The sequence below is a fragment of the Echinops telfairi genome, unplaced genomic scaffold, assembly GCF_000313985.2.
Source record: "Echinops telfairi isolate 266 unplaced genomic scaffold, ASM31398v2 ScPeMD7_6273;HRSCAF=7185, whole genome shotgun sequence".
NCBI classification, from domain to species: Eukaryota; Metazoa; Chordata; class Mammalia; order Afrosoricida; family Tenrecidae; genus Echinops; species Echinops telfairi.
Window position 1 is genome coordinate 987,828 of NW_022110173.1, and position 11,334 is coordinate 999,161.

General features: G+C 53.8%; 1 protein-coding gene across 7 annotated transcripts in view; it reads right to left on the bottom strand.

The window, feature by feature from the left end:
- SLC6A12 (solute carrier family 6 member 12) overlaps positions 1–10,041 on the bottom strand; it is a 37,516-nt gene extending 27,475 nt beyond the window's left edge. Inside the window, exons 1-4 of one of the 7 annotated variants that reach the window (XM_045295961.1) lie at positions 9,848–10,040; positions 7,804–7,887; positions 5,713–5,984; positions 163–297 (exon numbers count right to left, since the gene is read on the bottom strand). In XM_045295961.1, the coding sequence (XP_045151896.1) occupies positions 163–297; positions 5,713–5,926 (349 nt within the window). In that variant the 5' untranslated portion in view covers positions 5,927–5,984; positions 7,804–7,887; positions 9,848–10,040. Of the gene's footprint in view, positions 1–162; positions 298–5,712; positions 5,985–6,201; positions 6,304–7,803; positions 7,888–8,775; positions 8,860–9,238; positions 9,318–9,847 lie in introns of those variants that run through there. The other 6 variants (XM_004710300.2, XM_045295957.1, XM_045295958.1 and 3 more) reach the window with 6 other exon arrangements.
- Between the last annotated feature and the right edge of the window lie 1,293 nt (positions 10,042–11,334).

Genomic DNA, 11,334 nt, shown 5'->3' on the forward strand with positions numbered 1-11,334 from the left:
GGACGGATAGATGGATGGACGGGTGGATGGATGGATGGATGGATGGATGGATGAAGCGTGGCTGCAGCGGGAGAGTGAGGGGCAGTGGAGGGGTGCAGGTAAGGCGATGGCCTCCTGGAGGAGGGGGCGGGGGCGGGGAAGAAGGGGTAGGGGAATGCTCACCTTGGAAGAGGGGACAGATCTTCCGCCAGGCTGTGACACTCCCCTGGCTGGTGTACTGGCCGAGCGCCACCTCCAAGAAGAATACTGGGATGCCGCAGGAGAAGAAGAAGATGAAGTAGGGAATGAAGAAGGCCCCTGTGGAAGGGGAGAGAGGTGGGGTGAGCTGCGTCCTCAGCCTCTTTCCGTTTCCGCCCTGGGCCGCTCTCCAGGAGACCTTTGCTCCAGCATGCTCATCTGTAACCTCCTTCCTCACACCTCCCAAGGACCTGAGCCAACTTCCCTCGGATCTGCAAGCCAGTCAGGGGAGTTCGTTTAGGTGCTGAACCCCACTGAGGATGGGAGGGACCCGTTGAAGGAAAATGAATGAAGACTTAGGTGCACATCTTCAGAGATGCCCTGTTTCTTTTCTGAGTGTGCTTTATAAACCCAGTCAGTTTATTATTTTTGGAACCAAAACATGTGTTAGGTATAATGTGATGCATTCATTAAATTCTGTTTGGCACATTTAGAGAAAAAAACAAACAAGCAAACAAAACCACCTTAGAATATCATTTTTCCCTCTCCTAATTTTCACAGGGAGCCCCTGGGCCACTCAAACAGCTCAGCTGCTAACAGAAAAGTTGGAGGTTTGAACCTACCCAGAGGCGCCTGGGAAGGAAGTCTGGGTGACCAGCCACTGAGAGCCCCGTAGAGCACACCTCTCCTCTGGGTTAAAACTGACTCAATGGCAACTGGATTGCCTGGTCCTACACTTCAGGGGGCCTCCCCTCTTCTACCAGGCTCTGTTCAAAAGAGGGCTACCAGCAGAGAGGGTTAGTCCCTTTGAAGGTTCTCAGGAACTGAGGTGCTAGACGGTCATGTGATTCAGCAACGACCTACCCGCCCCACCACAGACCAAGCTCCAGAGACATCCAGCAAACTACCTACATGGCATTTGAAGATGACCCTCGGCCTGAGCACCCATGTCAGTAGGTGACCCTCCAACACATGCCTTATCTCAGAGGTTCATCTATGGAGCGAATGAATGATGCTTATCTATTACACTGTAAAAAGCATTCCCACGTATCTGGTGTCTACTAGGCACCAGGCACTCCTCCGAATGCTTTCTGATGGCAGCAGCACCGGGTGGATGCTATTCTCCCCATTTCACAGAGGAGAAAACTGAGGGCCAGTTTAAAGACGTGAAAAAGTGAGGCGCAGATATGGAAGCTGAGGTCCAAACCCAATACTCTGATCCCGAGTGTGTTGCTCGTGAGCATTGCATTGCAATGCCCTTCAAGGAATCCACATTAAAAAAAAAAAAAAGGAATTCACTACTTTGTAGAGAAAATAGGAGGCACAAAGAAAAAGAAAGGAAAAACATTCTCCTTCCAGGTTTGCTAGACCCACACATCTATTTCTTTCTTTCTTTCTTTGTTTACTAAACAGAGAGCCTCCTATTATTTTTAAACAGCCTTGACGTTTTCAATCTATGTCACGGAACTCCTCATATCAATAAGTATATACCTATGTATTTTCATGTTGTCTAGTGTTCCGCTGTATGTGCCTATCCTAATTCATTTAATCGGTGCTTTATCATTGGCTTCTTGATGATTTCATTTAAAACGTCACTACAATGAATCTTGTGGTCTGCATCCTTGTACATGTGTCTAATTTGGTTCTTAGTATAAATTTCCAGGAGAGACCTCTCTCCCCCAGGACTCTGTATCTATTTCAGGTCTTGGACGGGCATTTCTACACAGCCCTCCCGAATGCTTGTGCCACTTTGTACTCCCAAAAGTAGTGTGAGTAAAGAAATTTGTGAATCTCGGGGGCTCAGCAAGCCAGTAACTCGCCACCACGTCCCTGAAGTCCTCTTAAACTCCGCTTTGTCTCTACAGCCTGGGTCATACCGGAGCACCAGTAAGCAAGCCTGAGGACCCCCACGAACTCGGGTTTGAGCTGTTTGGGCGACTTCGTAGGGCTAGGCTGAGGGGTGTATGCAGGAAAAGGAGAGGAGGCGAGGCTCCCCTAGAGGACACTTTGCAGGAAATCAATGGGGCCACCTGACCCTCAGCAGGGATCGGGACCGTTTTTTCTGCCCAGGACCATTTCAATATAACATCACTCAAATTTACCCCAATGTGATAGCTGGGACGGCTTCTCTTGGGTGAGGCGTGTGATGTTAGCTGGTATCAATGATTCTGTGGACCTACTATAGCCCTGAAGTCCTTCCCACCGTCTGGGTGGAGGCCCTTCCCTCTAATGAAGGATGTGGCTTCGATTCTGTCCTTGCACTGTGGACAGAATATAGGGTACCTTCAGGAGGCTCGTGGCTGGGCCTGAGCAGGTGGGTGCTCCTGAACGGGCAGTGCCAGAGCTCTGGTCGAGTTTAGGGGCACCCTCTGTCTTGTCTAGCGCCATCTGCCTGGTTTCTTAATGCAATAATGCCACAAATGTCCTCTGCTCAAAACAACATATCAGAACCCTGGCTTTGGGAGGCTACTCTGTCCCATAATTCTTTTTGTGTCTGCCCAGGCTGTGGGCACAGGTAGCCTGGTGATCTCCCACAGAGAGCCTCAAAGAGAGGGTGACTTGGAGACTGTGGTTAGTGGAGGATCTCCCTCCCTCGGCTATACGTTATTCCTTAATCCCTCTGCCAAGTGTATTCCCAGAATCTCTGGTAATCCGGACAAGCAGTGTTTCTCCCAGTTTTATAAAATGCTCTTTGGGGATGAATTATTTCTTAAGGATGATCTAATTTAGTGGTTCTCTTTCATAACAAGACCGTGGTTTTGTTGTTTTGATTTTGCCTTTTTTGAAAGGTTTTTTCTTTTGGCTAGAGAACTGTGTTGAATGACTAGCAATGCACTGGCTAGGGGGAAATATATTAAAGTGCCAATCAGCGTTGGTATGAGTTGGTATAATTCCATCTTAAAGCAAAACTAACATTTGCTTGGTCGGTAAAACCCAATTGCCATGCCATTTTATTATGAGGTTGTTTGAAATCATGAAACTGACTCCTGGACCTCCATAATGCTCACCTAGACATCAGCCACGCCCCCACCCCCGAGAGGAACCTTGGTGACGTAGTGGTTATGCATTGGGCTGCTAACCACAAGGTAAGCAGTTCAAAACCACCATCTACTCCGCAGGAGAAAGATGAGGCTTCCTACTCCTGTAAAGAGTTACAGTCTTGGAAACCCACAGGGGCCGTTCTACCTGCCCTGTAGGGTTGCTATGAAGTTTAATTGACTTGATGTCAGTGAATGAGAAATCCTTAGAGACCAGCTACCCGATTGGGATGCCCGGCCTGTTTTAGCCCCACTCCTTCAAGGCCTGTGTTAAAGATGAAGAAAAGAAGTCATTGAGTTGGGGCAGAACGAAGGCAAGGACACAAGAGACAGAGGCAGGTACAGACCCTATACCACAGGTGTGACATTGCCCGGCTTCCACTGCCACTTCTCAGATGTCCAGTTCCAGCCTGGAGTTCATTCCACTCGGTTGTAGGCTGCTGGTCTCCTCTCCACAGAGATGGCACAGGCATGGGCCAAGCCCCTGGGCAGCACAGGTCCTCAGTGCCTCAGGCCCCTTTCCAGGTGGGATGGGGAGAAGGGAGCTCTGAGGAGCTCTGTGATCCCGGGAAGTCACCGACTCATTTGAGCCTCTGTGTCCTCCTCTCTGGAAGGATTGGTTGGACTAGGTCACTTACAACTTGAGCTCTAGCAGTCTGCACATCATGAAATCGTGGGCCTGGCACAAGAGCCTTTCTAATCTGTGCCGCTTCTTCCTGCACCCCTCCCCAAACCACTGAGCCTGCAGCGTCGTGTCAGCCCCCCACTCCCAGTCTGCACCCCACAGCCCTCCCTGCCCTGCCCCAGAAACTCTCCAGAGTCGTCAGGTCTAGCCATTTGAAATAAGAAGTGAGCTTCAGAACGCATAACATGAGACACAGTAGGTGTTCAGGAAAACTCTTGCCAGATGGGATATAAATAGTGCTTAGCAGGCTTTTCCTATACAACAGTTATCTTTAGATAGGAGCACTTCTTTTTTTTGTGTGTGCCTGTTTCTAATGTTGGCAGTACACATACATAAATGCCACAATAGTAAAGATACTTTCAGAAGGCAAATGTGGACCTGGCCAGACAAAGGACTATCTGGTTCCAATGTTTTATGAGATGCCCTTTGGAGGCAAAGCTACCGAGACAGAAGGTAGCTTCATGGTTGCCAGGAGCTAAATGAGCGAGTGGAATGGGGGCAGAGATGGTTGGGGGGCAATGAAAATGTCCTCAAACAGGTTGTGGGGATGGTTGTACAACCCCGTGCATATACAAAAGAACACCGAAAATCATTTCTAAAACTGTGCCAGGCCCCTCCCCACCATGACCCTGCCAATGGTTACTATCGGTGCCCATAATAAAAGTAGGCCTCTTTAAATGAACTCCTGTGTAGACACGGTCAGCTCGTGGTGGCTAGCACCTGGTCCGGAGCAAAGGCCTGGAACTCTGGCCCCGAGGCCTCTCGGATCTCACCCCTTCGGCCCTCCCTCTCCAGGCACACCTGCCTCCCCCTGCTTCTCAAACATGCCTTTTGCTCCTTCACCCCACAGCCTGCACCCTTGCCTGTGCTCTTCTCCCTAAGTAGCCGCCCACAAGACTTCCTTGTCCTCACTTCCCGCAGGTCTGTGCGCAGACCGGGCCTTCTTGGTGAGAGCTTTCCAAGCCCCCGGCCCTCAGCTCTGCTCCTTCCCAGCTTCCTTCCAAGCAGCTGTAATCCCCCCACACTAGACGCAAACACACAGAGTAGGTGCTGTTTTGTGCCTGGCAGTTCTTGGCACATAACAGGCCTGCAATAATATCAGTTGGGTGTAAGAAATGATTCTATCCACCACTGACATGGGTGTAGAGCAGTGGTTCTCAACCTGTGGGTTGCAACCCCTTTGGGGGTCAAACGACCCTTTCACAGGGGTCGCCTAATACATCCTGCATATCAGATATTTACATTATGACTCCTAACAGCAGCAAAATGACAGTTATAAAGTAGCAACAAACATAATTTTGTGGTTGGGGGTCACCGCAACATGAGGAACGGTATTAAAGGACATTAGGAAGGTTGAGGACCACTGGTGTAGAGCAACCAAAAAAAAGCCCCAAAAGCTCACTGCCATCCAGTTGATGCCGACTCATAGCAACCCTATACGACAGGGGAGAACACCCCCACCCCTGGGAGCTTCCAAGGCTACCACTCTTTATGGGAGTGGAAAGCCTGTAGGTGGTTTCGAACAGCTGACCTTGCAGTTAGCAGCCCCATGCTAACTGGGCTCCTAGAGCAACAAAGGTCCTTATTAAAAATGCAGGCTCCGGGGCTCTGCCCATGAGCTTGTTTGATCCTCGCCATAGCGGGGGGAGACCTCGCCGCCTGACAGAGAAGGGGAGACTGAGGCCAGTGGTGGCGCTGGAATTCAAGCTCCACTTGCCCCTTTATGCCATTTTGCTGCACCGTGCAGGCAGGAGGGCCTGGGCACAGCTGTATACCCCACCCCCCCCCACGCCTACCTCAAAGAGAACTCACCACCTCCGTTTTTGTAGCAGAGATAGGGGAACCTCCAGACATTGCCCAGCCCAATGATCTCCCCGGCCACCGAGAGCACAAACTCCATCTTGTTGGTCCATTGGCCCCGATCCTTCACCTGGTCCTCGCCTTCCCGGTCCAACTTCTCTCCCTCCTCGGGGACCCAGGAGACCACCGGTGGCCCATCCTCGTGGGTTGCCACTTCTCCGTCCATAGCCTTGCAGCGAGGCTGCGGAGCTGCGGGCGGGGCAGGATGGCGAGGGAGGCAAAATCTGGCGGAAGAAGATGTAGCTGTGAAGCCTGGGGCAGGTGGGGGGGCGGGACTCGGGCCCCAGCATCCCTGCTGGCTTCCTACCTCTGGGAAGAAGTGCGCTCTCAAAATCGCTCACATCTGCCTTTACCCTTTGTCCTCTAGCCCTGGGAGGCAAACCTCCTGAGCAAACCTTAGTCTCCCCACGCTGCAGGTGGGAGATGGCGTGAGTGACTTACCCAAGGCCCTTCAGGAGAGAAGTGGGATTTTAAACCCAGGCTGGGGTCCTTGTATTTCAAGTCCTGTGTTGTCTTTCATCCATTGGCCACTACCCCCACCATCAGCCCTGCTGCTCCGAGTCCTGGCCAGTGGCACCAGCCCAGCCTCGGGCCTCTGGCTCAGAAGGGATCAAAGGCTTCTAAGGGTGGCCTGGAGTCAAAGGGCAGGTGTGGCTGAGGTGACTGCTCGGTTGTCCCCTGCATGGCCAGTGCCAGGGGCATTGATCTCTCGGGGTAAACATGGCAGTCAGCTCGCCCTGGGCATCTGATTGGGAGGGAAAGAAGGGGGGCCTCTGAGCAAGGCCAGGTGAGGACTGGGCCTGGAGCCAGGCCAAGCATGGGCCTTTGAGGAAAGCTGGGTTCCCTGCCTCTGCCCTGAGCACAGGCAGAAAGCATCACTAGATTGGGGTGGCAGTCACCTCCCGGCCATGGGTCACTGCCCTCCCCAAGTCTCAAGCCTCCTGAAGAGGCCCAAACTCCCAGGACTGCCAGAAAAAAATGACTTGGGTCAATTTCACTTTTACTCTCTGTCCCTCTCAAAAGCAGAGCCTCATTGTCTGTTTGTTGATGGCCTAGGGATAAATTCCCAGCCCAGCCCATGTTTGCCTTCCCTCCCCTCTCACACAAACAACACACCCCAGGCCACCTCTGCCTTTACATCCAGTGAGCTGGCAGGAGGAGGAGCCCCGGCTGTCAGGAGAAGCACCTATCCCAATGCCCCTCACCTCCTGGGGACTGTGGGTGCCAGAGTCTACCAAGGACTCCCTGCACCTCCTCCGAGGTGCTAGAGAAACACAAGGGATTCCTTTTATTAGGGAAGAGCCTGTGTTTGTTTGTTGGTCCTTTTACCCCAGGCAACAGCCCAAGCCCAAGTCAGTTAGAAAAGCTGTGGGCAGGCGTCATCTGAGGTTATGGAAAATTTTGAAGGTGACTTAGAGGGTACAGGTTATCCCAGGAGTGGCAAATCTGTGTGTCCGGGTGAAATTCTAGTCTTGGGATCTGCTCACAGGCTTCTGTGTGAGCTCAGCCCAGAAGGCAGGGGGGAGGTGGGCACCCGGTGGGGAGCAAAGCCCTTGTGCCTCAGAGACAGAAGGACGGGGAAGGAGTGGGCAGGAAGGGAGGAAGCAGCCATGTCCTATGGGGCTTGAAGACCCAGCGCCGAAGGTTGAAAGAACAGGGGAATAGGGAGTCGGTAGAAAATTGTGATACCTGAACCCCAAAAGTTGTTGCTGCCATGGAATTGGGGCCAGGGCACCCTGAAAGAATGCCCCCCTCCCTGATCATTATCAAGTAAATAAATGAAGGAAAAAACATAGATGAAAAAACACCAGACAGGAGACCCAAGTTCTAGTACAGACCCAGTCAGTAGTCATAAGAAAAGTTAACCATCATATGTGTTAAAAAACAAAAACAAACCATACAGGTCTTTACATATATTAATCAATAGCACCCTTTTCTGCCCCGTGTGATAAAATGAGGAAACGAAGCTCAGAGAGATCAGGGGGCAGCAGCAGTTGGCAGGTGCTCGGTCAAACCAGTTTTGAGTGGTTTGACTCCACTTACCAAGGCAGTGAACGGTAGAGCGGGGGTCTCTATTGCTGGGTGACTTTAGGCAAAGCACACCTCCTCTCTGGGCTTGAAGTTTTCCTGGAAGAGACAATGACCGCGGCTCAATGAGGGCCTTGGTCATTGTGTGACGCTATGTCGATGCCCACTCATAGTAAAACCCTGTAGGGCAGAGCAGAACTCCCCGTAACGTTCCTAAGGCTGCTGCCCTGATAGGAACACATGACCAGGCTCTGAACCTTCCCGGAGCCACCAACCTTTAACCACGGCATCACCAGGCTCCTTAACAAGGCATGGGGGTGAAGGGGCGATTAAAATGGGGTTCGTGATGTGAAGGACAGTTGACTGCCCAGGCAGCTCAGCTCAGGCCAAGCCCCAAACCCAAGGGTCCCCTGGAGGGTGGTCAGTACCCTAGACTGTCCCCAGCCAAGGCAGCTAATTCAGGGCTAAGGCGTTCTCAGCAGGGGGAGGAGGAGAGAGTCTGTGGGGAAGTGGAGGCAGTGAAGGAGAGAGAGGGGGGCTGAGGGAGGGGAGTGGGGGCCCAGGGAAGTAAGTTGCCCCATTCAGAGCTAGGACTGAGGTGGCAGGGGGCTAAAGGAGGAGGGAGGAGCACAGGAGTTGATGGACTGCCGTAGAGGTGGTATGTTGCAAAGGGGAAGAAATCTGGCAGGCAGGAGCATGAGTTCCTGGCAAGAGTGAAAAACCAGAATGGAGAATGACCGCCAGGAGCAAGAGCAAGAAGAAAGCTGGTCTGGAGCCATGGTAAGCCAAGGGGAACTAGCCTATGTTGCAGCAAGAGAGATTAAAGCTAGACTCCAGGAAGAAATGTCCTGGAGGACATTAGACATAAAAACAAATTGTGTGGAACTCTCTTTTTGAGGTTCTTGAAAAATTGAAACAACTGCCCCCCACCCTTCTAGCACACCCATTCTTCCCCCCTGCAGATCCCCATGCCCCTAACCCACTTACTAGAAATGGGTGAACAAGTCTCGTCCACAGTCAAGAGATCGCCACCTCTGGGGATCTCTTCCTGCCCCTGGGCCCTCCCAGCTCTGCCACCTGTTGTGCTAGGCTGGAGCAGGGCCTTGGGGACACAGGGTGACCCTCCAGCAACCACACTGGGCTCTGTGCTGCCCACTAAGGGAACCCCCAGCCGACCAGAAAGTCCCGTTAACTGTTCGGCAGCGGGCTGGCCAGGGTTAGCAGAGGAGCAGAAAAACGGTAAAAATAAATGCTGTTCCCGCCACAGCTGGGTGGGGGGTGTCCCCCTAAGTCCCCTTTAGCTGCTTAGTCCAGCACAGCCCCGACCCAGCCCCTGAACCCAGCAGGGACAGGGCACCCAGCTCCTGCTCAGCCCACGCCTACATACCGTTTCCCATTCCCGCACACGCGCCATGGCCGATCCCAGTCACGTCCCCCTGCACACACATACCTGTGTGCACGGCTGCAAAACCGGACGCCGGACCCAGTCCTTCACACCCCTTGAGCTCGCCGGTGACTGCCTGGGCCTCCCTGCAGCTCCAGGCTCAACCCCTGGCATGAGCATGTCCAGGCCTCCCTGCCACCTCTAGCAGGAGAGTCCCCTCCCTCTGGAAGATGCTCCTCTCGGCCCCCTGCACGCACATGCCTGGCTGGGGCCGCGGGAGCCCCTCACCTGGGATCCGACAGGGCAAACTCAGGGCCCTCAAGAATGCCCCGAGATTTCTCCTGCCCACTCCCCTCCCCACCCCGCCCTACCCCCCACATCATGGGCACCGGGTGCTTCCTCCTCCCTCTCAGCCAGGAGGTCTCCCCTCTCTTACCCATTCCCTGTGGCCAACTCCCCCTCTAGGACTTTTCTGCCACCCAGGCTTATCCTGGAGCAACTCCGAGGCTGTGGACACTGAGGCTGGAGCTGGGCTGATGCCCAGCTCCTCACAGTCCAGAATGTTCCTCTGGCCTCAGTTCCTCTAGCTCTGCTTCCCGCCGCAGCCAGCCACACACATTTCCACCATGTCTTTCCTCCTGGATGACATGCCTCTAGCCTCCCCCTCTGGCTCACCGCAGACCCCCGCTCTGCTCCCGAGGTCGGTTCAGCTCCATGCATCAGGTCCCAGGAGAGCTCCCGGGGAAGCCGCTGGGAGAATGCCAAGAAGGGACACTGCCCTTCACCTTCACGTGCCGCCCAACTCCCAGACACAGCACAGCTGTGATCCTGGGATGGCCAGAGGGAGCCTGGGACGTGTGTGTGTGTGTGTGTGTGTGTGTGCGTGCGCGCGCCCACGTCAGTCTGTTGGGAAGTGAGAGGGTAGAGAAATGCCACAAGCAACAGGAGGGACTGAAGCCAAATGTTTGTGGACCAAGATTACAACATCCAGCTTAGGAAGTCAGGTCCTCGGTCCCCAGGTGCCCCCACCCCCACCCCGCTCCTACTGCGGCCCCACCTCCCTCCAGACCAGGGTTCCCCTTCAGTAGGGGTTGAGCTGGGTTGAGCTGCTCCCTTGGGCAGGGGAGGGGGCTCACAGACTCACATGACAACCTCTTCCCCCCTCTCCCTTACTCCTGTTTTTCCCCCCTCTCCCATCCTCAGCCTGCCTCCCTCCCAAGACCTTCTCCTTCCGAAACAAGGACAGACAGGGTGTACAAGACACACTACAGCCCCCTAAGCTCTTACCGGAGCAGCAGGAAGGGACCCATCAACTCCCAGGCTGGAATCCGAGGACCTCAGGGAGGGGTTGCTGGCCTCCCTAGAGAAGGCCAGGGAGGAGGGTGAATCATCCTGGAGTTTTCCACCAAGTACCTGCCCTCTGTGGCTTCAAGGCAAGACTCTGAGCCTTTGCCATGGGATTTTCCTTTGGCGGGCACCCTGAGCCTATCTCAAGAGGTAGCATCCAGAAAGGGCATGTGGGTTGCAGTCAGACAGACCCAGGTTTGAATCCCTCTTCTGTCATTGACATGGTGGGGTAAGGGAGGCAGGGGCGTTAGCTAAGGGTACCTACTTTGCAGGGCTGCTGTGAGGGGGAAAGACCATGTGGTGACTTGCTGGGGACAGAGCAGGGACCAAAGGAGGAGGGAGGTGAAGTGTTCGCGGTGGGTCCTTGGGAAGCAGGGGTTCGGGTCGTGGAGGGTCTGATCCCAGGGCTCTGATCACCTCTCAGCAGCACAAAGGCACATAGCTCATTACAAATAAATAGCTCACGGAGGCAGACGGAGGCTATGGGATTTGTCCCAAGTTCGTCTAGCTAGTAAGTGATGGGGCTGGGATATGAAGCTGGACCTTCTGGCTCCACATTTCTCAGCAGACTGTTACCCAGCTCTTGGATGCCCAGGGGGTAGGGGGCAGATCTCAGGTGTCCAGGGGGCAGGGGGAAGATCTCGGGCGTTTCATTTCCAGTGGCGAGCTGGTGGTAAGTAAATGTATGTGCCCCATGCGAGAAAGAATCTCCACAACAGGGCCCCCTCACTGCCCCCTGGGCTCACCCCCATGGTGCAGGGCTCAGGCTCGCCCCCCGACCATTCCCGAAGACCATGAAGAGATGAAGACACCTC